The sequence below is a fragment of the Nuphar pumila genome, chromosome 4 (genome assembly GCF_984573655.1).
Source record: "Nuphar pumila chromosome 4, dmNupPumi1.hap1.1, whole genome shotgun sequence".
NCBI lineage: Eukaryota > Viridiplantae > Streptophyta > Magnoliopsida > Nymphaeales > Nymphaeaceae > Nuphar > Nuphar pumila.
Genome location: NC_143252.1, coordinates 7,224,034 through 7,251,533, shown reverse-complemented (window position 1 = coordinate 7,251,533; position 27,500 = coordinate 7,224,034). Strand labels below are relative to the sequence as shown.

At 40.1% G+C, this 27,500-nt stretch overlaps 1 protein-coding gene across 2 annotated transcripts in view; it reads left to right on the top strand.

Annotated features, from left to right (window-relative positions):
- The window catches only part of LOC149839215 (calmodulin-binding transcription activator), a 66,210-nt gene that overhangs the window by 1,619 nt on the left and 37,091 nt on the right, over window positions 1-27,500 (top strand). For both annotated transcript variants that reach the window (XM_090002381.1, XM_090002380.1), the window contains exons 4-5: window positions 1,833-1,948; window positions 2,126-2,214. In XM_090002381.1, coding sequence (XP_089858507.1) covers window positions 1,833-1,948; window positions 2,126-2,214 — 205 coding nt within the window. The remainder of the gene's footprint in view (window positions 1-1,832; window positions 1,949-2,125; window positions 2,215-27,500) is intronic.

The following is a 27,500-nucleotide window of genomic DNA, read 5'->3' as shown; positions in this document are numbered from 1 at the left end:
GATACAGTATGTGGCTTGTGTACAATTTTGATGAACTGGTTTTCTCTCAAAAGAAAAACTTTGATAACTAGACTCTAATACCTGAAAGGAAAAATATTCTGAACACTCATTTTGGTGAAATAAAAAAGGGAAAAGCTGGATTATCAGTGTTGTGCCCTGTTGGATTATCATTAAGTCAATAATGGTGTAAAGAAACCAAAATGGTAATGTGAGGGTCGAAAAACTGGAAAAGCATAAAGTGACTACATTCATAAATGAGAAAGAGGTTCTTAAAGTGTATATAACCATATATTCACATATCATCTCACCGAGAGGGAGGAAAAGACAAACTGTGCCTGAGAATAGATTAAAGGATTGAATAGAGAACTCTAAAATAATGAGCGTACATGTGAACTTCTCTATTTCTACTTACTTCAAGGTCAGATAAGCTTGAGTTTACCGTGTTGGACCCAGCAACAAAGAGATGGGGGGAAATCGTTGAAGTTGGAAACTGAAAGTCTGTAGAAATGTAAAACTATGAGATAACACTATACAGGAACTGCTTAATAAGTTAATGTGAATCCTTCATTGTGTGCTTCAGACATTATTAGTGGCAATTATGAGTAATAGTAAGATTATAATAAGGTATCTTAGATGCATCAAGGAATGCTGATGTTTTCAAGAAGCCTATTATGTTAGACAACTTCATTGTGAAGGCAATTGCATGGTATTAGCCTTACAAGAGGAGCACATATCTGGTGCTTTGTAGCACAAAAATACTAGAGGGTCACATGTGAAAATACAAAAACAGGTGACCAGCTGTCTATATGTGAAATGACTGTAATCATCACCTGAGCAACCCCACCCCTTAAAATGCTGTTCAACCTTGATCTGAGAAATGGATCCCCACCTTCCCAACAAACCAACCCCATACCCCCTACTTGCTGTTCAACCTTGATCTGAGAAATGGATCCGCCAGCCATCGGAGAGGGATTGGACCATACTTGCTGGATGAACTTTTTTAGGTCACCAGCAAGTCCTAACTTGCATGCCAGTCTGACACACAGTCACATATATATTTACAAGTGAAAGCTTTAACTAGACATTGCTGTAGGTTAGATAAACACAAGATTCTTCTGCAGTCTATGGGGTCTCTAATTGCCTACTGATCTATATCACAGACATAGACACGGGTATGAGACACAACATAGTCATGCTTGGTACGAGACATGCGTTTCGTAATTAGGACACAAGTTCATGTCACGTGTTTTGCACGTTGATCGTGCACATGTTTTGTTCCCCATATTGTTCTTTGTTAATCTATATTTGCTTGTTTATGTTTTCTCTTGTTAAAAGTTGTCAAACATCAATTAATTTTCTCTTATCCAATGAACTATCTCTAACCATGGTTCCATATGCATATGTAAGCAATACTTTTTTTTGAGTGCTCACACAATTACATTTTTAAACCACTTTTAGTATGCTGCTACTGTTTTTCTTTTTCTTTTTTGTAATTTCTCTTGATTTTTATTTTATTTTATATGCTTGATGTCATTGTATTTGTCGTTATAAAGTATGTCTAAATATCAAATCATTCAACAAGTTGGGAAATATTGTTTATATTGTTTAGGTTCCAAAGTTCTACCCCTAGTTTCTCATGAGCTTGGTGATGAATGGCTGGTTGTATCTGTTTACATTCTATAATTATGATAATCTGTCTTTCTCTCTCTCTCTCTATGTGTGTGTGTGTGTGTGTGTGTGTGTGTTAAAGCACATGCATGCATGTATAAATTTGTTGTATAATGGTGTAAGTATGTTTTCTTATCTTGTTTGGGTATATTGATAATGTTCAGGTGGCACCCTTGTTTTGTTTGATCGTAAAATGCTTAGAAACTTTAGGAAGGATGGCCATATTTGGAAGAAGAAAAGTGATGGAAAGACAGTCAAGGAAGCTCATGAACACCTTAAAGTGAGAATCTCTTTTGATACTATCTTCCTTTTCTGATGGCAATTCAAGACCTTTATAATCATGGACCTGAATAATCCAGATGAATGGTTTTCTCAAATTTATTTCATCTTCTTGTATGCCTTAAACCAAATTTACATGCAACTCATTTTGAAGATATGGCTATGTTTCAAACTGTAGGTTGGTGATCAAGAAAGGATTCATGTCTATTATGCACATGGTCAGGACAATCCCAATTTTGTCCGCAGGTGTTACTGGCTGCTTGATAAGTATGTAAAATTTTCTTTGAGTGCATTGTAAACTATTTACTAAAAGGCATATGAAAACTTCCTAGTTTCATTGGAGAAATATCTATGATCTTATGCTTTTATGAGCCATAAGAAGGAGCTTTTGATGCAGAAAAATATAAATGTAAGCCACTAGTTTATGTCTTTTGATGTGTTTTTTGTGTGCATTACTGCATGTAATCTAAAGGAGAAAACTTATTCTTATCAGCTGTATTGAATGCCACACCACCCTTGAAAAGATTACAGGCATTTCAAAAGAAAGTGTTACACGATTTTGAATTATATTTCTAAATTCTTAATGCTAACATGTGTGGCCCTCATCATTGAAGTCCTGGCTAGGGGAGAGGGTTGCACAAATGTCTCAAGGTCGAACCCCAGGGAGTGTGACTTTACCAGGAGTGCGATCGTAGGGCCAATTTCACTCCCGGGTTTACTACCTAGGATGCGGGCCCAATATGTCTTAATCCTGGGTACGTTCCTTGTCATTAAAAAAGAAAAAAACATGTATGGATATTACATTTTTAACATACTCTATAATTTGCTATCAAGTGGTGTAAATGATACTCATGTATACATTGTTAGCATTGTAACAGTTCTACATACTTATTCTGTTTCATAGGGTTTTGCATTATAATGTACCTTATGAAAACGATCATGATATAAGAATGAGGTCTGGTAAATATGATCTAGGTAGTCTTGCTCGATGTTATTCTTAATAGACTGTGTAATCTAAAAAATGGCACTAACATTGTTATGCTGCCATGCACATAAAGATAGGGTATTTTGGGAGGGACTGAAAAGGCAAAGGGGTTCAAATACGAGAACTTCATGTGTTGTGGTGGCTTTTTCTTCTCCAAAGACCTTTACATATGGTGGAAAACTCAGTGGATCAGGCTTTTGGGCAGCCATTTTCCTTGTTAATGCATTAATTTCTGATTCCTTTCCATCTCTTATATTCTTATATCATTTAATGTAGTCATTTTCAGTATCCATTTTCTTATATCTTTTCAATGACTTCTCCACTTCGTTTTTCGGATAATGCATTGAAGAAACCCAAATGATATTTCCTTCCTATGGAATCCAATTCTTTTGATATTTTCTCTTCATATCATCAGCATTGTCTTCCTCTTCTGATATTCCTAAAGTCTGGTTTCCTTTTATTAAATTTCATTTCTCAAACTCTGGTCTTGGTTCCCATGTTATTCAACTTTGCCACACAAATTCAGTTTGATTGATTTTCTATTTCACGTGTACATACATATTCATGTTGGTACTATTGCATTAATTTGTGGCTCAAATTTTTTTTCTTTATTTGCTGTAAAAGGAAAAAATAAAAACAAAAAGTGATGCATCTGGCTGAACGTGCTCTTTGGGGTCAAACAGCAGTGGGGCTCATCATCTAGTGCAGATAACATGCCATGAAAGAAGTATTGCATTGTTGTATTCCTATTTTATTTTTTTACTTCCATTTCATCATCATTCTCCTTTCTAGCCTATTTCAACCATAGCATTCATTTCCTTATTTTGCCTGACTGTAAAATGGATTCTTTGTCCCTATCTTCTTTTTCTCGTCTATTTTCTTTTCTAAAGATTCATATGCAACTCTTTTTGCTATCTGGAAGAAATTGAGGGTTCCTAGATAGGAGCCTAGCATTCGTGCAGAGTGTTGATGGATATCATCATTGCCTGAGCATCTTATTGGGAGCTTAACATTAGTGGGTCATCTTGATGGATCTTACATCTATCATGGATCGATTAGTTGCTACATCACAGGGTTACTCCAATTTACTTTCTTGTCATGTCCCCTTTAAGGAAAAACTAACACAAAAAATAGTGCATCCTGTGTCATTTTAGTTGTGTCCATGTAACATAGGATTCATGTTGCTTTTGAAGAGATATTGGCTCAAGTTAAGGATTATAGAATGCTCTACGTGATTTTTGTTCTTAAGAGTCTTCCATGCGCCTCGTGCATTCAAGTGTAGAACTTCTCAAGCAATGTTTTTCTGAGTGTTCAAATAAGATCAAGGACATATGTGATCAGCTTGGATATAGCATCTTGGCTACTTCGGTGCATATTCTTTTCATAGTGGATGTAACATTATTCATGTAAAATTTCATATTCCTTCCTTGCAGATCTCATTCAATTGCCTGACATTTTCTCTTTTCGATGTAATATTGTGTGTATCATGTGTATTTATAGGAGAAACACAAGCTACAGAGTAAATAGTTCCTCACAGAGAAAAGAGGAAACTGAAGTTTAGAGTATGCCATAATATAAATGGTGGAATGACCTTCAAATAAGTGAAAAATATCTATGATGTGTGTTTACTAACTTTACTTGCAAAATGTAGATTTTTCATAGAACCAGTAGTAGAACTACTGTCCGAAATTGCAGATGATAAAAAAAGGACGATAACAGTTCTAATAGTAGCACCTAGGTGAATTGCAACTGACACTGTTGTCCCAACTCTTTTTCCTAAGAGAATCTTTTGCAAGCCTCTTCAATACTAGGCTAGATTTGACTGATGTCTAATGAAATTTGTCATAGTGATCCTGTGCAGTATGTAGCCCCTCTCATATGCTTGATTTTAGATATCTGCAATAAAAAGAACATAATGGTTGGTGCTTCTACTGATCTTGTTCAACCGAATGCACTTTTATAAATTTCAACTATATAAAGCCAATTCATTTCATAATATTGACACAGCCAAATAACAGTGCATGGCAATTCCCGTTTATACCATAAATCCATATCACATGGACACTTCATTTAGCATATGTGCCCTGTGTTGACAAGATGTGACACCAGACACAACACTAGACAGTAGACACACCATGACACTTCATGGATGCAATGAAAATCTGTGTCAAATATGGTCAACACCGTGTGCCTAACTTTATCTACATCTATTTATATTCTTGATTCTTTATTTTGTATTTACTTGCGTGTTTTCCTTTTAAAATTTGTCATTTGTTGCATTACATATTTTTGACTTGAACTCATTATTTAATATTTGTAATCTAAGGACTTAGAGTTGTTTAAGAATTTACACTTAAGATAGTATTCATGCCTTGTTGCTTTAGATTAAAACTTTTGAACATAATATATATATATATATGGCGTTGTCTTCCTAGTTTACAGAATTCTGGCATCGTATTAAGTAGTGGTGTCAACAGGTCGGGTTTGGTTCAGGCCTAGGTGGAACCTGACTTGGACCAGATTTTTAGGTATGGTATTGGGTCCGGACCCGAGTCTAATCGGGTCTACTATAAGAGAAACCATACCCGGACCCGATAAGAACTACATGAACTAGACCCGGACCATACCCTGTGAAATAATATTTTTTTATTATTTTCACATTGAAAAATTGCGGGTCTTAATTGGAACTCGGGTTGGGCCCGGGTCTGGTATAAAATTTTACAAAATATACCCGGGTCCATGTATTAATCAGACCTTCGGGTCCAGACCCAGGTCTTCTTTTTTGTCACCATACCCAGACCCTATAGGGTTGTTAAAATATATATTTATATATATATATACTTATATGTATATACATCTGTATATATATATATATAAGTATATGTATATACATATATATATATATATATATATATTTTATCTCTCATTTAGCTAAATACCCGATAGGGGTATTCTTGTAAAACCACTTATGTATTTTTCTCCTTTTTTATTTTTTCTCTTTTTCCCTTTTTCTTTTTTTCTTTTTTCTTTATTTTTCCTTTTTTTGAAATGACCACAAGGGGGCCCCACACTTGTAGTCGTTGGGGCTCCAACGGTCAGATTTCTGACCGTTGGGGCTCCCAACGACTACAAGGGTGCTCCCCTTGTGGTTCCTTTTAGAGCTTCCCTCCTCTATAAATAGAGGAGGTCTTCCCCTCTTAAATGTATGGGTTTATACCCCTCTCTCTTCTCTTCTTCAATAATATCCAACTTATGACTTTAAGTCATTTCCATATTTGAGAGTTTTTTGTGTGTGCACATTTGGTGTTTGTGTTCTTGGCTTTAGTAGTCACTCTTTAAGAGTGACATTTGCTCTATTGGTGCTTCCGCCTCTTTTCATTACAAGGGTTTGGTCCGGGTAAACCCTGTTAAGATTAGCCCTTTCTCTCTCTCTCTCTATATATATATCAAGGGCATTCCTATCATTTTACATTGTAATAGGTGTCAGCCAATTAGGGGCTGACTGTGTATTTTTATTCTTTTTATTTCTTGTTTTATATGTGATATGATTGGGCAGTTCCAACTAGCTGTTGGAGCTGCTCCCAATGATCACAACCCCACAGCTATTTGGGCTGCTCCCTTTGCCTCTTATGTATTATAAATAGGGCTTCAAGCCCATGTATATTCCAATGCCTTTAGAGGATTTCATTCAATACTTAGAACATTTGTTTTGACCCTTGGGTGGGTAGTGTGGCTTGATCAAGTGTTCTTCTCGGTTGGTTGTGTTCTTGTAAGTCCATAAGTGACATTTATTTACTTTTGTGTTATTCCATTACATGATATCAAAGCTTTGGTGCTCTTGAGTTGTTATTAATTCGGAAAAGCCAAGAGGAGGATCATGAGATTGGCGGAGCATCGGTTCGTGGGATCGTTGCATCGGGAAGCGCATTATCAAAGAGCTCCTCAACAAATCTTTTTTTATCTTCCTTTCTCATTCTGTCTCATTATTGTAAAACATAGAGAATGAAAGAGAAGCGATCATCTCCATGATACTAACTATGTGATGTAGGCATCCATAGTAAAACACAAAATATGGGAAAATGGTCTATGAGGTTTGGTTAATAGTTCCAAAAGAGAGTCTAAACTTATACTTGCCAAGATTGAAAATGGAAAGGAAATGGTTCTTCAAGGAGAAGAGATGTCTAATGCCGTCAGCGAATATGAGAAAAAATGTAAAGAGTGGAGGATGGGTCATTTCAAGATAATTGGATGACGCATCAATAGTGTTGACATCAACAAGTGCTCTAGCTTAGCAAAATTTGACTTCGCTAGTGATGCATGAAAGTATCTTAAAGATGTAAGAAAATGGAATCCTCAAACAAACTTGAAATGCTTCCTCACGAATAAACTCTCTCAAGAACCATAAAGGTTCACACACAAAGCAAATACTTAAGAACCACTAGGGTTCACACACAAAATACTCAAGAGAGATTCTAAATGAAAAAGTGAAGAATTGATTTCATTTAATTAGGACAAAACCCATATACACACCATAAAATACAATGGGGTAACTCCCCGTATATATACACAAAAAGAGAGGGCAAGGGAGAGTTGTTGGACATTCCAACAGCTCTAAATAGAGCCGTTGGAGTGTCCGACGACTCTCGCAGCTCCAACTTTAGTCAAAAAACAAAGGGTCTATATTATGTCCAAAAAATGAAATATAAACTAAAAAGTAAAAACCTAACTAACCTATGCTATTGTAACTAAACTGGAAAAAAAGATTACATATTATGAGATATTTACATATGAGATTATCTATGAGATTACAATTTTTAATACTCCCCCTCAAACTTACGGTTGAACAACCGAAAGTTTGTCCAAGAGAAAGTGAAATCGAAGAGTAGCAAGCGGTTTAGTGAAAAAATCTGTCTTCTGAGGAGACACAGGGAAGATCAATGGTGCCTTGTAGAAATTCCTCACGTACATAGTGACAGTCCATTTCGATATACTTGGTTCGTTAGTGGAATGTCCGATTGCTGGCAATGTAAATGAAACTTTTATTGTTACAACATAGCCGTGATGCACTTGTACTTGTAACACCCATATCATGAAGTAGTCGTCTCAACCACAGACCACTTCCATGGTGGTGGTATCCATGGCTATGTACTCGGCTTCAGTAGACAAAAGAGAAACCTTGTGTTGCTTCTTACACCTCCACGAGATCAATGACTCTCCAAGGAACACACACAGTCCAGTAGTTGAGTGTCGATCATTTGGATCACCTCCTCAATTTGCATTAGTAGTGTGGAAGAAGCCGACAAAAATAGTCCTCTAAAAATAAAAGTTTTAATATATCTAATAATGCGTAACACAACTCCCATATGAACAGAGGTGGGGGCATACTTGAATTGACTTGCTGTGTGAACATCATGTGTAATGTCAGGTCTTGTGATGGAGAGGTAAGACAATGCCCCCAACAGGTTGTCTATACGGTGTTGGGTTCTAAAGAGGTTCCCCATCGTCAATTTTTATTTTGATGTTCACAACTTCAGGGGTATCAGCATGTTTGTAATCAGTGATTCCTGACTAGTCAATAATATCTAAGTGCAAATTTAGATTGAGTTAGTAAATAATCTCTAGGAGAATAAGCTACTTTAATACCAATATTTAAAAAAAAAAAATCTAAATCACTCGTTTCAAAGTTGGTTTTGAGATTTTTTTTGATATTGTAACTCCCTGTTTATCACTTACTGTGATGATCATGTCGTCCACGTAGAGAAGAAGAATGATGATATCTGTACTAAATTTCTTAATAAACAAAGTTGTGTCAGTAAGACAAAATTGAAAGCCAAAATCAAGCACAACCTTACTGAATTTATCATACGAAGCGTTTGGAGCTTGCTTAAGACCATGTAAGGCCTTATGTAATCGAAGAGCTTTTCCTTGAGGAACTTGAATGCTAGGAGGTGGTTCCATAAAGACTTTTTCGGCTAGACTTCCATCGAGAAATGCATTCTTGACATCTATTTGAAAGATATGCCATTTCTTTATGGAGGAAAGAGCTATTAGAGTTTTTACGGTAGTCATTCTAGCAACTGGTGCAAAGGTTTCTTCGTAGTCTATGCCATATTCTTGGGAATAACCTTTGGCGATTAGTCGAGCTTTAAATCGTTCAAGAGTGCCATCACTCTTTGTTTTAACTTTGTATACCCATCGACATGTTATGGGCTTTTTCCCCGGTGGAATATCTTGAATAGTCCACGTGTTTGCCTTTTTCAAGGCATTTAACTCGGTTGTCATAGCTTCGATCCATTCTGAATGTTCTTTTGCTGTATTATAGTTTGAAGGTTTTATATAGGAGTGTAATGGGGCAATATATGCTTGATGTTTTGGTGAAAAAGATTTATAGGATACAAATTTTTTGGGCACCTTTGACACCCTAGATTTTCTGGTTTCTATTTGATCCTGTGCTTTTAATATATTTTTCTAGAGCACAAGGTTGCTCTAGATTTTCTCGCCTGAAGTATTGAATGTAGACTGGATGAGATGTTTCAACGTTGATTATACTTTTTTGATATTCTTGATCAACTTCTTCATTAATTTTTGAAACTAAGTCCAACAAGGAGTATTCATTAACCTCCCTAGGGTTTTTAGTTTCAAAAAAACTTTCGTTTTTTAAGAAAGATACATTTTGTGACACATATAACTTCCTAGTTCTGAGATCAAGGCATCTATTGTAAAGACCGTGAAAAAAAAAAAACCGTGTCGGACACGTGCCCTGCACGTGTCGGACACGTGTCACGGTCGGTCCGCCGTTTCGGACCCGGATCCGAGCTGGACCCGAGCCCGAACTCGGACCCGGCTTCTCGATCGTTCGAGAAGCCTGTGACTTTTAAAAGTCACAGGCGTCTCGGGCGAGGGGCAAAACCCCTCGCCCCTTCTCTCTCTTCTGTGCCGCCCCCATCACGCTCCCGCCGACGATCGGAGACGCCGGCGAGCGATTCCGACCGGCGATCCTCCCTGCGGCCTCCCGATGATACGAGCACTCCCCTCTCAGTCCGGCAGCCTCCCCGACGATCGATGATCCTCGCTGCCGGCCTCCTGACGATGCGAGCATCTCCGTCCGGCCGCCTCCCCTCTGAGTTTCGGCAGCCACCCCGGCGACCTGCGTTCCTCCCTGCAGTCGCCGAGCGTCGGCGATTCGCCCCCTTGCTGTCTCCTCTTCGCCTCTCACCCTTTGAGCGCGGGTTCTTTGCCATCGGCCTCCCCTCTCAGTCCGGCGACTTTCGAGCATCGCCGCCACCCTCCGTCCGGGTGGCCTCAGTCGACAGTGGCCTCGTCCTTCCGGCCCTGACGACGCGAGCTCTTTTCCACCCAGCATCGGAGTACCCCCGTGCGAGCAACCCTTCCGACGGTCCCGTGGCTTCAGTCCTCAGAGGTAAAACCCCTTCTCCCGTTCTCTTCTTTCTTTCCTAGCGCCGGCAGGGAGCTTCGCTCCTTGTGTTGGCTTAACTTTTCGGTAGGGGGGCTCCGCTCCCCTGCCTCTAGCAGTTTTTTCGGCAGGGCTCGATCGAGCCCTGTGACCCTCCTCTTCTTCCTTTTGAGGAGCTGTTCGACAGGGGGCTGAGCCCCTGTCGGCAGGGGGTTAACCCCCCCTACCTTCCTCTTTGTATGGGTCGACAGGGGGACTTTGCCCCTGTCATCGTGCTTGCCGGCAGGGGGCTCGCCCCCCTTGCCATTTCGCCTTGCCGGCAGGGGGCTCTGTCCCCTGCCATCTGCCTTTGTTTTATTTACGGTAGGGGACAAGCCCCCTACCTTCTTTCTTTTCTCGGCAGGGGGCGAGCCCCCCTGTCGTTGCTCTTGTGTTCGGCAGGGGGCTTCGCACCCTGCCTTATGTTGTTGTTTCCGGCAGGGGGCTGAACCCCCCCTGCTCGCCTGTTGTTTTTCGGTACGGGGCGGGGTCCCCCTGCCTTTGTGTTGCTTCTCGGCAGGGGGCTTCGTTCTCCTGCCTTCTTTTGTTTGCCGGAAGGGGGCTAGGCCCCCGTGCCTTCTGTTGTTTCTCCTGCAGGGGGTGGAGCCCCATGCACCCTCTGTTGTTCCCGGCGGGGGGGGGGGCGAGGCCCCCCTGCCTCCTGCGTTGTGCCAGCAGGGGGCGAAGCCCCCCTGCTTTCCTGTTTTCAAGCAGGGGGGGGGCAATATCTCAGTGTTTGTTCTCCGGCAAGGGGCCTTGCCCCCTTGCCTTGTTCTTGCTGCCGGCAGGGGGCTGCGCCCCTGTCTCGTGTTCTGACAGGGGGTGCTTCCCCCCTGCCTTGTTGTGGCAGGTGTGGCAGGGACCTTCTGCTCCCTCCCATGCTTTTCCTTGTGCTAGGAGGCAGGGAGCTCCTGCTCCCTGCCTCTGCTGTTGTTGCCAAGCAGGGCTGAGGCCCCTGCCTCTGGCACCCTTGTCTGCAGGATGCAGAGCTCCTGCCTCTGCCTCCTGCAGGCAAGAGGCCTGGTTGCCTTGTTGCTTCTTGTTTACCTTCGGCATATGCTAATGTTTTGAGATCTCCAGGTTGAACGGTGGATCCAGCTCGCCCTCTGTGGCTCGAGCTCTTGCTTGCCTACGCTGCATGCGTACGAGGACCCGCAACCCCTTAAGGTAGGGGATTCTTGCGTGAAAGGACAATGAACTGATAAATGCTAAAATAAGAAAGATAACTAAAAGAGGATGATATATGTATACGTATAATATATATACGTATGTCTTTACCTTCAAGGACGCGGTTTCGCGATCCTTGCCCTCTTTACTTTCTTGCACTTTCCTTTCTGTCCCGCCACGCTATATGTGCCTAGGCTTTTCATTCCTGTCTTTACATTCCATGTCTTTTAACTCAAGGACGCGGTTTCACGATCCTTGTCCTCCCTACTTTCTCGCACTTTACTTTCCTGCTGCCCCGCGCTTTGCGCCTTGGCATTTACTTGCTTATGTTTGCCTTGTTCTCCAGGATGCCTGGTCCTTCTTTACGTTCTTGCACTTTACTTCTGGTATTTACTTGTTGCCCTGCGCTTTATGCGCCATGGCTTTGCTTCTGCTTTACTCTTCGTATTTTACTTTCCTGTGCTGTCGTGCTTGCTCTTGCACTTACCTTTTGTATGTATTCGTCTTTACCTTGTTGCTGCGTTTCGTGCATATGCCTTGTTCGTGCATGTATCCTATCTTTGTCGCATGCTCCTTTTCTTACTTGCGCTTATTGATCTATCGAGGTGCAACCCCATGCCTCGTGAGTCGTCCTTTACACTCGCATGGTCAGTATAGGATCTCTTACCTCACGAGTTGCTTACGTGTTTGCCTGCTTGTGCGTTACGATGATCGATGTATGATTTCATACCTCGTGTGGAGCTTTAGCGTTCTACCCTCGCGGTGCGGCTTCGCCCACCGAGTCTTGTCCCTCGTTTTGCCTTTGAATTAGTATGTGCATGAGTTTGCCTCTTGTCAGCTTGCACTCCCTGAGTGCAGCTTCAAATGTATAGTATATATCGTTTCACTTGGCTTACAAGCCACGACACGCACTTATACACTTCAGTTCTCAAAAGACATCGTCTTAGGTGCAAACCTATTTTCAAGATGTATATCTTGTAAAACAGAGGTGGCGGTCGGACCTCCCAAATTGATGTATTTGGGATAGATGTGTTACAACCTTAGTTGCCTCTTCGATATGACTCAGATAATCTTGTGTAGGATCCTGTACACGAGTAGGGCAGGGATCCTAGCGATGTACTTGCGCCATCGCTAGATCGGCGTTACCTCACCTCTGATACGAGACCTAGTTTCTGGGCTTTCTGGTTCAACCATGATTGTAGCGCCTTCCTTCGTGAAGGTATTGTTGGATCTTTTACGAGGGATCCATATTCCTCCTCTAGTAGTTGTACCCTTAGTCACGTACGATATGTTTGGATTACGAGAGTAGATCGAGAGGTCTATAGTAACTTCTAAGCGTGTATTGACACATTAAGCTAATCCTATTATATTGATTTTCGCCTAATAGGCAGATTGCTCGCGATTGTCTATAGGATCCGAGCACGATCAGTTGGAACTGAATGAGTTCACTGTGGGCTTCTATAAAGCAGAAGTATTGGGATTTCCTGCGAGAGATCCATACCCCTCTTATCGTGGTTGTACTTTTGAGCAGGTACGATGCGTACTACGATGAGTAGGATGAGAGGCCTATGTCTGCCTCGAACATGCAATGGCATGTGTTTGAGATCACAAGAGTGATGTTTCTACCTTCACTGAGGATTGACCCCCTTTTTCATCGTGATTGTATGTGTGAATAGTTATGATGCGTACTGTTGTGAGTAAGATGTGAATTGTGTGCTTGCCTTGAACGCGCAATGGCGCGTATAACTCACCTAAATAATAATCATGCGCCTTCGCAGGCAAGATGCTCGTTTGGGTTGAAAGACCAGAGCATGAGAATGGGACGGCGGTTAAGAAACCTTCCTTCGTGCTCATTCGGGACGGTTCATCAAGAGAGAAGATGGATGGTACAAAACTCCGATGGACAGTCATATATGGCAATCTCGGGCAAAGATCCGACCTTCCCCAGTCATCGGAGGTTAGGGGAAATCCTTTGGGCCACTTCTGCAGAAGTACGGATGCGCATCCATTGGGCCTTTGTTTGCCTTTGGGGATTTACTCTCTTGGTCACAGACCGTCCCCTTAGGAAGCGGACTCAGTCAGTCATTCGGGGTATAATAAAATACATAGCATAATGGACCCCCGAATCGATCTCGGCTGTTTCTACGTTTTGCCTTGTGCATACCCACAACGACCTGCTCAGTAATGAGACAAGATATAATTTATACACATGAGATATGCATGTTGTGACGTGCATTGCTTGCTTGCTTGTTAGCTCGGTAGTTAGGTATGCTACTCGTTGAGCTAGGTACGCTTGTCGAGGCGTTACCCTTGTTGGTTATACTGCTTACGCAGTTCTTTGCTTGGTGATAACTAGCTTCTCATACTAGTTGATTGCTTATCCTGTGTAGCTTACAGATTGCTTGTGATGCAATAGCTTGTGCCTCACGATTAATGTAGCTGCTGGCCGATAGGCTGAACTATACAATGGTACTTGTATTTATTACGAATGTTGTTATGAATACCTGTCTTATGCAATTGCTTTTGCTTGGCTGATGGATAGAGTTAGTTACTCTTCACCTATTATATTTGTGAGATGGCTATAGTTGTCTGTTCAGCACTCTGATCCTTCCTGCTCTTTTGCGTAGTTGTTTGCTTTGCTAGAGCTTTGCTTACTCCACAGTACTTTTGGTTAGATCTGCTAGTCTTGCTTATTTCTGCTTGATCTAGCGTTTATCTTACTTATTGCAACTTCTGCTCTTTCTTGTCCTTTGCACCCCTACTAGTCTGTTGTGTGACTGACCCATTTTCATGGGCAGGTGGTGAGCAAGTTGAGACAGCTTGCGATGGCATGATGACGCGATGCATTCAAGGCAATGCCCTTTCCCGACGTTGCGCTCCGGGGGACTCTTTTAATAGATTGGTATAAGGTTTCTTTGAAAGCATCTCTTTTAATTAGAACTCTGGATTTCTTAAACTGTATTACCAAAATGTGGTTCTTCTTTTCATTTCAATAAAATATATATTTGAACTGCAAATCGGTTTGTAAAGGGGACTCTGCTTTTTGGTTGTAATGTGCCCAAGGTCTAGGGACTTGTTGTTTTGAGCCTGATCTTCCGCTGAACTTCTGTTTTAAACTCTGATAAATGATTGATTTCAAAGCTTTCAACCTTTTTCATAAAAGGTTTCAAGTCCACGATTTTGGGGCGTTACATCTATAGCCTTTCCGATTGCTAGCATAACCAAGGAATGCACAAAGAATGGCTCTTGGGGAAAGCTTGTCATTTTTGTTGGAGAAAACAAAACATTTGCAACCAAATACTCTTAATGGTGAACAATCTGGAATTTGTTTGAAAAGTTTTTCAACAAGTGATACATTTTTTAACAAAGACGATGGCATTCTATTAATGAGATATACTGCGGTTAGAGTAGCTTCGGCCCAATTTTTTTTTGGATCTTGATGAGTAATGAGCAGAGTTCTTGTTGTTTCTATAATGTGTCTATGTTTTCATTCTGCTAAACAATTTTGTTGTGGGGTATATGGGCATGACTTTTGATGCAAAATACCATGTAGATTTAAGTAATCGCTAAATTCTTTTGATAATTACTCTCCCCCTGAATCAATGCGAAATATAGAGATATCATTCTTAAATTGGTTCTTAACCAGTTTATGAAATATTTGAAAATGTAAAAATACTTCGGATTTATGTTTAAGAAAATATATCCAGGTATGTCTTGTAAAATCATCTAAAAAATGACGTAGTCTAAAAACCCTCCTGATATGACAGGTGCAGGACCCTATACATATGAATGTACTAACTCAAGAGGTCAAGATGGGATAAAATTTCTTTCTTGAAAGGGTAATCTCTTCATTTTTCAAAGAATACATTTTTCACATTTAAATGTCTCTGAATTACAAAAGTTTTTCATATTTGGAAAAAAATGAATTTTGGATATGTTAGGATGACCAAGTCTCCTGTGCCATATATCCAAGTCCATTTTCTGAACATTACAACAAAATGTATTCTTGGGAATTTTCAAAAAATCCATGTAGTATAGGCCTCCTTCTCTATGGCCTTCTCCAATCAACTTCTCTGATTGGTGATCCTGCACTTGGCAACCATGAGAAGAGAAGAAAACGTTATATCCATGGTCTGATAATTGAGAAACGGATAAGAGATTGAGGTTCAATTTTGGAATATATCTAATTTGAGGAGTATGAAATCCTATGTCACATGGGTGCGGGTGCGGGGATTCGGCACTTCCGAAAAACCCGGGTGCGGGGGTGCGGCAGGGGAAAAAATGTAAAATATATATATATATATATATATATATAAAGGGGGTCGTTGTTTCCCCCCAGGTTTTTCTGCTGACAGCTGTTGTCAGCAGACTTTTTAAAAAAAAAAATCGCTGTTTCCCCCAGGTTTTTCTGCTGACAGCTGTCAACAATTTTTTTTTTAAAACAAAATTCGCAGCCCTGACAGACAACAGCTGTCAGCCCTGACAGACAGCTGCTGTCAGCAGATTTTTTTAAAAAAAAAATTCGCAGCCCATTTCATAGGGCAAATTTAAAATAAAAAATAAAAAAAGGACCTAAATGATCCTGTGTGCGGTCAATGCACCCAGGATCAGGTTGACCGCACCCGGTGCTGCATCCGCACCCGCACCCGCACCCGCGTCGAGTCGCGTCGACGCGGGTGCGGCACCGTGCTAGCCGAATCCCTGTGACATAGATGAAATCCTTTTAAGTTTTGAGAAGTTTTTTTAAAGTTTCCTATTGCTTTAATTTCTAGTGATGTTCCATCACATTGGACCCATTTAAGTTATGACATTCGGATAACATTTCAATATTCGGAGTCATATGAAAAGAAGTACATGAGTCAAGAAGCCATAGAGTTTTACCTAGATCGGAAGTGCTAACTGAAGAGATTGCAGCGCCTGTAGATGAAGATGCTCCGTTGAGTAGAGGTCCAAGAGCTTCCACCAATTGTGCCAGTGACATGCTTCCAATGGAAGATTCGCTTGATTCTTGTGGTGGTCCGACAACGACGACCTTTTTCTCATAGGGCCTTTTTAATTTTGGGCAATGAGTTTTTACATGTCTCTGTTCACGACAATAGTAGCAAATGATTTTTCTTCTCTCATAATCATTTTCTTGTTTTTCATCATTTCTCCTTCCATAGTTAGGAGGTTTGTAAGTCCTGACATAGTTTTTGTGTTTTGAGACGGCTAGAACTAAGTCATCATTCTTGGATATTCTACTTTTGAGTCTATTTTCTTCCATACTTAACTCCTCTATTGTGTCTTCTATTGAAGGCACTTTTCCACGATGAAGGAGGATAGACTTGGTGGATTCAAATTTCGATCTTAATCCACTAATGAAATGAAAAAAAGTGCTCCGCATTGATTTGGTTTTGACGGAGTTCAATATCTTGTGGACAATGCCACTTTGGTTCAAGAAGAACTAATTCTTCCTGCAATTCCGAAAAGCTATTATAATACTCCCTAATGCGCTTGTCTCCTTGAACCATATTTCTTACTTTAATTTGAAGATTGCACACATGTGCAATATCTTTAAGAGAATACATTCTCTTAAGATAGTCTCAAGCTTCGTTTGCATGCTCAAATTTTGCTAAACGTGAGCATTTTTTTATATCAACACTTGAAATAAGCCAAGATATGATCTTGGCATGTCCCATACGTCATTCTTTCCACTTTTTATTGTAAGTAGACATGGCCTTAATTCTTTCTACCTCCGTGAGAGGTATTTCCTTTTCTCTTTCATCCTTCGTAAGAATTAGAGTAGGTTCCTCGTCAGTTCCATCTACTAATCCTGGTAAACCCTTCCCCCATATAAGATGCTTCATAATTGAAGCTCATGCGACATAGTTGGAATCATTTAGTTTGATGGGCTTAATGGTGACATTATCATTGTCATCCATATTACAATATTTGGGAAAAGAGATAAGAGAAGAAAGAGAAAAAATAAATAGAAGAATACTCTGTAAAAGTATCTTCAACAAGATACTTTAGTCGATAACACAACAACCTTAAGGATAAATGTGTGAACATACACACCCAAGAACACTTGTGCACAACAAACACAACACACCGAATCACAAATGTGCACTTGCACCCATAAGTTTCATAAACACTAAAGAGGTTGGGCTATAATCCCAAATCCCTTGAGAAAATACAAGAGGAGCTGCCCATATAAATAGGGCTTGGAGGAGGCCTTGGGAGGGGCTCCACATAGTCGTTGGAGCCCCTCCAACGGTCACATTTGTGACCGTTGGAGGGGTCCAACGACTAGTGGGTTGGGCCCCTCCCAATGCATGTACAATGCATTAAATGCAAAAAAACAAAAATACAAAAAAGAAAAAGAAAAAGGAAAATACAAAAAAAACATATTCTTGAAAAAGAATATGTGTAAAATTCCTAAACTACCCTTACTATGACTATATATATTATATATATATAATTGGTAAATACATATACATATATTATATATATGTATATGTATTACCTTATATATATAAAATATATATACGAAATTACAAGTTTGATTACATAATTTAACACCCCCCCTCAAACTTAGGGCAAGATGACCGATAGTTTGCCAAGAAGGAAGTTGAACCGCGGAGCGCACAGGGCTTTAGTAAAGAAATCGGCCAACTGATATTCGGACGTGACATAAGGAAGGTCGATAACTCCTCGGAGATATGCTTCACGAACATAGTGACAGTCCATTTCGATGTGTTTTGTCCACTCATGAAAGGTGTGGTTCTTTGCAATGTAGATTGCACTTTTGTTGTCGCAGCATAGCTTGGTGGGTCCTTCAATTTTGATCCCCATGTCTTCTAGCAGTTGGTGAATCCAGACAATCTCCATGGTAGTAGTGGCCATGGCACGATATTCAGCTTCAGTTGAGGAGAGCGACACCTTTTGTTGCTTCTTGCATCTCCACGAAATTAGTGAGTCTCCTAAGAACACACAAAAACCAGTGGTGGAGTGACGGTTATTTGGGTCACCTCCCCAATCTGAGTCAGTATAAGCAATCAATTTTAAATCAGAGGAAGAGGACAGAAAAACTCCCTTATTTAGAGTACCCTTTATGTATCTTACGACCCGTAAGATGGCACTCATGTGAACGGATGTAGGCGCATGCTGAAATTGACTTGCAGTATGGACTGCATGGGATATATCTGGTCTGGTAATACTCAGATACATCAGGGACCCTACAAGCTGTCTGTAAGGTGTAGGATCCAATAGGGGAACTCCATCATCAATTTTCATCTTTGCTCCTACTACCGCAGGAGTTTCACACAGCTTCTCATCTGTAATACCTGACCTGTCAATGATCTCAGAAGCAAGCTTAGTTTGAGATAAGAAATATCCTCGAAGAGAGTATGCCACTTCAATTCCCAAAAAATAAGTTAAAAAACCCAAGTCAGACATTTCAAATTTATCTTTTAAGATAGATTTTATACTTTTAACCCCGTTAGAATCACTCCCAGTGATGAGCATGTCATCAACATACAGAAGTAAAATAACAATCCCTGCATTGGATTTTCTAACAAATAGAGCAGTGTCAGTAAAACAAGAGGAAAAACCATTCTCAATCATAACAGAGTTAAATCTATCATACCAAGCCTTGGGAGCTTGTTTTAGGCCATAGAGTGCTTTCTGAAGGCGAAGCACCTTTCCCTTAGGAGTCTCCATTCCAGGACGAGCATCCATGTAGACTTCTTCGCTTAAATCGCCATTTAAAAAGGCATTTTTCACATCCATTTGATAGATGTTCCATTTGTTGATAGAGGCAACGGTTATAAGACATCGAACAGTGACCATACGAGCTACATGAGCAAAAGTTTCTTCATAGTCAATACCATATTCTTGACTATATCCTTTTGCAACTAAGCGAGCTTTATACCTTTCAAGGGATCCATCACTTTTAGTTTTTACTTTGAAAACCCATCTGCACCCTATTGTTTTCTTGCCTTTAGGAAGATTTTGGAATTCCCAGGTTTTGGCTCTTCTCAGAGCCTCAAGTTCATTGTCCATGGCATTAATCCATTCAGGGCATTTACGTGCTTCTTCAAAATTTCTAGGTTCTATATAAGAGTGGATGGCACTAAGGCAGGCTCTATATCTTGGTGAGAAAGAGTCATAGGAAATGAACCTAGAAGGAGGTCTTCTACTTCTCTCAGTTCTACGAGGGATCACTTCATTCTGAGAGGCACTGGAACTGGCATCATTATATCTGTCAAGAGCACTCCTAAAGTTGTTTTGATCTCTATGAGAGTAGGTGATAGGGTCTCTAGGTAATTCAATAGGTCGATGTGACGAAGGAGACAAGGAGATGTTTTCCTCGGTTTCAAGTTCATTTGGGTTATCTTGATCTGACTCATTATCACTAGTATCATCGTCCTTATTCAGTAAATCAAATAAAAAAGAGTAATCCATATTTTCATTATGGGGGTCACAACTTTCAAATCCACTAGCATTTTCCAAAAAACTCACGTTCCTGGAAACATACAACTTATTACTTTTGATATCATAACAACGAAACCCCTTTTGGGTTTCAGAATAGCCAAGAAAGGCACAAGGAATGGCCTTTGGAGAAAGTTTGTCATTCTTATCAGTAAGAACAGAACACTTACACCCAAAGACCCTTAACCTGCTATAATCAGGTTCCTTATCATACAGTTTTTCAAAGGGAGAAATTTTGTTTAAATTTTTCGATGGAAGTCGGTTTATGAGATAGACAGAGGTAAGAGCTGCCTCAGCCCAAAGATTTTTTGGAATGTTTTGAGAAATGAGCAAAGTCCTAGTTGTTTCAATGATGTGCCAGTGTTTTCGTTCGGCTAACCCATTTTGTTGAGGGGTTTTTGGACATGATTTTTGGTGAAGAATTCCAAAATTTTCAAGATAACCCTTAAATTCATTTGAGAGGTATTCTCCTCCAGAGTCAGACCTAAAAATTTTTAAAGATCCATTGAATTGATTTGAAATCATCATGTGAAAATTTTTAAAGGTTGAAAAAACTTCATGTTTATGTTTAAGGAAATAGATCCAACAAAACCTAGTATAGTCATCCACAAATATTACATAATATGAAAAACCTCCTTTAGACATTACCGGAGCCGGTCCCCATACATCGGAATGGACAATTTCAAATGGTTTTGTCGTAAGCATGGATCTTTGAGGAAAGGGCAAACATTTCATTTTCCCAAGAATGCATTCATTACACAAAAAGTCACTTTTACAAAGATGTTTAACAAAAGGCAAATACGAGATTTTAACAATATTGGGATGACCCAATCTCTTATGCCATACATGAATGTCTTTGTTTTGGACGACGTTGCAAAATTGACTCTTGGGAACTTGAAGAAAATCTACGTAGTAGAGGTCTCCTCTTCTAGAGCCTTCCCCAATCAATCTCCCGGACTGGCGATCCTGTATCCAACATTTATTAGAAGAGAATTTTATATCGCAACCATGGTCCGAGAGTTGGGAAACGGAAAGAAGATTTAGGTTAAGGTTTGGGATAAAACGAATTTTTGGAACAAAAAAATCTTGATTTTCAAAATTACCTATTCCTTTAATCTCAAGAGATGTACCGTCCGCGGTTGATACAAAGGATGGAAAAGCACTTTTAGAAAAATTTGAAAGAGTGCAATAACTAGGGGTCATGTGAAAGGATGCCCCGGAATCTAAAAGCCAAGATGTCTTACCGGGGGAAGAGGATGACATAGCGGTTCCGGAAGTACCTCCCTTGAGAAGAGGTTGTAGGGCTTCCACGATTTATTGAAGAGAAAGAGACTCACTTGATAAAGGGGGTCGTTCTTCAACTTGAGACGCCATAGCCGTTGCAATTAATTTCTTCCATTTAGGACACAAGGGTTTGATATGTTCGGGTTCTTTACAATGATAGCAAGTTACTTTGCTATAGTCTCTTTTGCCATACCGATCATTTCCTCCTTGACCTTGATTCTTGAAATGAGGAGGTCTATAGGTCCTCATGTTATTTCCCGGTCTTGACACGGCATTAGCCATTTCACCATCTTCTTGAGTAGAAGAAGTAACAAGAATGCTAGGGTTATTTTTGCCAATCCCCATACGGGTTTCTTCACCACTTAGCTTGGTGATAACATCTTCGAGTGAGGGGGATGTGAAGGCGGAGAGAAGAGAGGACCGAACTTGTTCAAATTCGGGTCTAAGGCCATTTAAAAAATTAAAGAACCGGTCTTCTTCAAGTTGTTTGTGCCTTAATTCGATAGCCTCACCACTCTATTTAGGTTCAAGAATTGCAAGCTCGTCCCAAATAGAGGATAATTCGGCAAAGTACTCCCGAATGGTCATGTCATTTTGTTGGAGAGTCAAAGCCCTCTTTTGAAGAAAGTACTTGTGGGATAGATCTCTTGAGGTGTACATTTTCTCAAGATAAACCCAAGCTTCGGAAGCTCTTTTAAATTTGATGATGTTGGCATTTATCTTGGTCTCAACGGATGAGAAAATCCAAGATAATATCTTGAAGTTCTTCATTTCCCAATCATCATGTTTCTTAGAATACTCTTCAAGGGCCTTTTGTCTTTCATCCCCTTCAAGGATCTTAATATCACCTCCTACAACAATGGTAATTTTGGGTTCCGGTTCCGGTATGGATCCATAAACGTAACCCCAAAGCCCCTTTCCTTTAATATGGGCTTCCATATTACCGGCCCAAACATGATAGTTTGAGCCATTAAGCTTAAACCCAAGAGAGAAATGGGAGTCTTTTTCGCCCATTAGAGAGGAAAGAATGCAAGAGATAGTATGTACCTTAAATTCTTTTTGCGTCTTTCTTGACAAAAGGAGCTCCTAAAATATTGCTCGAAGAAGATGATCCTCTTTGATTTCAAAAAACTTGAAGGCACGCTTCCCGAGGAATGCAAAAGAAGGCGAGTCGCAATTCTTCTTCTTCAACGAGGCTCTGATACCATGTAAAAGTATCTTCAACAAGATACTTTAGTCGATAACACAACAACCTTAAGGATAAATGTGTGAACATACACACCCAAGAACACTTGTGCACAACAAACACAACACACCGAATCACAAATGTGCACTTGCACCCATAAGTTTCATAAACACTAAAGAGGTTGGGCTATAATCCCAAATCCCTTGAGAAAATACAAGAGGAGCTGCCCATATAAATAGGGCTTGGAGGAGGCCTTGGGAGGGGCTCCACATAGTCGTTGGAGCCCCTCCAACGGTCACATTTGTGACCGTTGGAGGGGTCCAACGACTAGTGGGTTGGGCCCCTCCCAATGCATGTACAATGCATTAAATGCAAAAAAACAAAAATACAAAAAAGAAAAAGAAAAAGGAAAATACAAAAAAAACATATTCTTGAAAAAGAATATGTGTAAAATTCCTAAACTACCCTTACTATGACTATATATATTTTATATATATAATTGGTAAATACATATACATATATTATATATATGTATATGTATTACCTTATATATATAAAATATATATACGAAATTACAAGTTTGATTACATAATTTAACATACTCTACCACAAATGATGAGTACGAATATCCTTCAAGCTTTTTACGCCTTTACACGATCACTACAAGAAGAATCACTTTCTTGCAAGAAACTTGTGTGACACGTTTCCTAATGCATCGAAAGAATTTATCTTGATTGTTTCAACCAAGCTCTGATATCATGTAAGAAAATGGAATCCTCAAACAAACTTCAAATGCTTCCTAAATAAACTCTCTCAAGAACCATAAAGGTTCACACACAAGTCAAACACTTAAGGCCACTAGGGTTCACACACAAAATACTCAAAAGAGAGATTCCAAATGAAAAAGTGAAAAATTGATTTCATTTAAGTGGGACAAAACCCACGTACACACCATAAAATACAATGGGGTAACTCCCTCGTATATATACACAAAAAGCGAGGGCAAGGGATGAAAAGAAGGCATCGTTATCTTCATTGTGTATGTCTGACCCGATCCATTTGAGTAATGGATCGGGTCTAGATCCAGCTCATGTATTGTAAATTAACATTTTGTAAAAAGGGTATTTTCGTACCCTAGTGTTTTACACTTTATTTTAAATAGAATGAGAGGGCAGTCACGATGGACTGAACCCTCCTTCTTCTGGAATCTCTCTCTCCCTCTCTCTTCTCTTCTCTCACTATCGATTATGGTTTCCTTCTTTCATGGTATCAGAGCAGTTAATCTGCGTGAAGAAAGCCCAGCGTGGATCTGCGTGAATCTGCGTGAAGAAAGTCCAGATTCATCAGCCGTGAATCTGTGTGAGCAAAACCCAGCGTGGATCTGCGTGAATCTGCGTGAAGAAAGTCTAGATTCATCAGCCGTGAATCTGCGTGAAGAAAGTCCAGATTCATCAGCCGTGAATCTGCGTGAAGAAAGCCCAGCATGGATCTGCGTGAAGAAAGTCCAGATTCATCAACCGTGAATCTGTGTGAGCAAAACCCAGCGTGAATCCATCAGCGTCAGCAGAGTGGATTTATCAGCCGTGAATCAAATACCTAGCCGTGAATCCCAGCGTGAATCTGCGTGGTATTGTAACCCTCAAATATCACGCGTGAATCTGTGTGAAGAAAAACCCAGCGTGAATCTGCGTGATTCTGGACTTTTCATCAGTGTGCTCCTATCTACTTCTGGACCTATCAGCCGTGAATCTCAAAGAGCCACAACATCAATCTGTGATTCTCTCAGCAGTGTGTTTCTACCAACAAAATCTGTGTCTAATAAAATCAGGTTCCCTCTTTCCTTTGTGAAAGTTCGATCCTCTTTCGATCCATGGTTTAATCCCTGTTGTTTTCTACCTGCCTCTCTTGATCTGTGATTTCCTTCCTGCTATTTTCCCCTGCATTGACTATGTGTTTCCCTGCTACCTGCTAATCACTGTCAATCTGTGATTTCCTGCTTTGTATTTTTTTTGTTGATGCTAAAGAGAACTGCCTGCTAGTAGCCATCTGTCTTTCCTTATCTGAAAATTTTTCTGTTAGCCGAGTTCTTTGTTTTTCATACCTAAGTAACAGTTCAAGCATATTCAGCAAATGGAATTTTCTCACGGGCAATCATGTCTGTCCTCAAGTTTTCTTGGTCAACTAGTGTCTGAAAAATTGAATAACTGCAATTTCTTAACCTGAAAAAGACAGATTATTCCGTTTATAAAAAGTCAGGACCTCTCTGGTCATCTGGATGGATCGGTCCCACCGCCTCCAGAATTCCTTTCGCAAGAAAAGGCGGACGATAAAGGAGAACAATCTGTTGTTCTTCACAAGAATCCAGAATATGTTGCTTGGATGAAGAGAGATCAATCGCTAGTGGCATACATCACTTCAACTCTTTCACAGGAGGTTCTTATTGCTCTTCCTGATGATTGTTCGGCAAAGGAACTGTGGGATACGTTAGTTCAAACATATTCACAAATTTCTGAGGCAAGAATTATGTTTCTTAAGCGAGAATTTCAAATGCTGAGGAAAGATTCCTTGTCTATTATGGAATACCTGAATAAAATGAAAGGCATCACAGATCAGTTGGCGGTTGTTGGGTGTCTTGTCAGTGAAAAAGATAAAGTACAACAAACCTTGAGTGGATTGGGGCCAGACTATCATGTTATGACGACAACCTTACTATGTCTACCAGAACTTCCAAAGTTTCAAGATCTTCGTGCAAAATTATTGCAATATGAGATGAATCTGAAAGGTTCTTCTGAAACCTCTCATGGGAATTCCGGAACACAAGATGTGCTGGCTATGGGAATGAGTTATGGTCGAGGTAGAGGAAGTTCTTTTCGAGGAAAAGGAGGCCAAGGGAGAAATAACTATGGAGGTCGTGGCATACTTCCATCACCTAATGTCCAGGGTCAACGACCCATTCCCACCTGCTTCCTATGCAACAAGAAAGGGCACATTAAAGCGAACTGTTGGTTTAATCCCCAAAACAAAGGGAAAGCTCCACAAGCAGAGACTAAAAAGGATGAAGAAGTAAAAGAGTTACTGTTGGCATCCTTGGCAGGATTAAATATGAAGCAAAATGACAAAGGAATTTGGTATGTCGACTCCGGAGCAGTTACTCATGTTACAGGTGATGTAGGTAAGCTCTTGACTCTTACACCTTATGTTGGAAAGAATAGCATAGTCACAGGAGATGGATCCCATCATGCATCTCACATACTGAAAATGCCATTATACACATGTCAAAATCCTCTCTTAAACTTCCAAGTGTCATCCATGCTCCTAATATTCAAAAGAACATTGTTTCTGTCTCAAAACTTGTTGATGATGCTAATGCTTCAGTCGAATTTACTCCCTCTTCTGTTTATGTCAAGGATCTTCGCACGAGGAGGATATTCGCTGAAGGAAAACGATGGGGCAACATGTACATCTTCCAAGAAGATCCTTCCTTCATTCATTCCAACTATTCCTCCTTGAAGCCTCACCAACGTCAAGTCTTTGATTCTGATTTTATATTTACTGTTTCTGAAAGTAATAAGCCAAGACTTTGGCATAGTCGTCTTGGCCATTGTGGTCGTCATTTCATTGAAAAACTTGTCATGAATAATCTTATTCCTAAGTCCAGTCTGAGTTCAGAAGTCATTGATACAAAATGTTCTAGCTGTCATCTATGTAAGAGTCATGTTTTACCTTTTGCTTCCATTAATAAAAGAGCTTCAAGGCCATTTGAGGTCATTTGTTCAGATGTCTGGGGTCCTGCTCCAATTACTTCTTTTTCTGGCAGTAAATACTATCTTATTTTCATTGATAGTTACTCACGTTATACTTGGATATTCTTTATGAAGCACAAATCAGAAGTTTTAGGATTGTTCCAGAAATTTCACTCTTTTGTTCAAAATCATTTCTCTATCAACATTCTTAATTTCCAGTGTGATGGAGGAGGTGAATTCTCCTCGAGTGATTTTGTTAATTTTCTTCAACATAATGGGATAAAGAGAAGGGTGTCTTGCCCTGATACACCTCAACAAAATGAGATTGCTGAGAGGAAGCATCGACATATTGTTGAGACTGCAATGAGCATGATGCACGGGAGCAATCTCCCTATATCATTATGGACTGAGGCTTTCCACTCCACAGTTCATGTGATAAATCGCTTGCCCATGAATATCTTAGAAAATAAGTCACCATACTTCTCGCTTTTTGGCATACAACCTGATTATCATGAATTACGTGTGTTTGGGTCTGTTTGTTATGTGCACATTGATAGCTCACTCAGGCACAAGTTCCAAGATAAGGCTTTGAAATGCAGGTTTATAGGATATGCAGAAGATTACAAAGGGTACATGTGTTATGATCCCCTGAGTAAGCGTGTCAAAATATCAAGGAATGTTATTTTCGATGAAATAAACTTTGCTGATCAGGATACTAATTCAACTATGGTGGATACTGATAACTCAAGCTCCAGCATTGAGGTATTCTACCCATGGTTAAATTCAGAACTCTTCTCCAACGGTACAGTAGACTATCCAGAAAATTGCAGTCAGAATGAGCCACATGAGGATTCAGCCAATGAGACTCAAACGGAGGAAACTGTCACATATGACTTGGAGCCAACAAGGTATATGGGAATTGTGTACACTCGGCGAGAGAAAGAGCCCTCATTCATTCCTTGTACGAACACGGATCCTTCTGGATCATCCGTTTCGCAGCAAATGGATATCAGAAGATCTTCACGGATTCGACATCCGCTTGACAGGTGGGTAAGTTATAAAAAATTTTCAATGGATTTTCAGTTATTCTTGACATCCATAAGTAAAGAGGATGGGCCTCTTATGTTCTATCAAGCTGCGAGCTCTAGAAGATGGGTAGAAGCAATGAATGAAGAAATGGAGGCCTTACATGAATGTGGCACATGGGAGATTGTGCCTAGACCACTGAACAGAAATGTCGTTGGGTCAAAATGGGTGTACAAG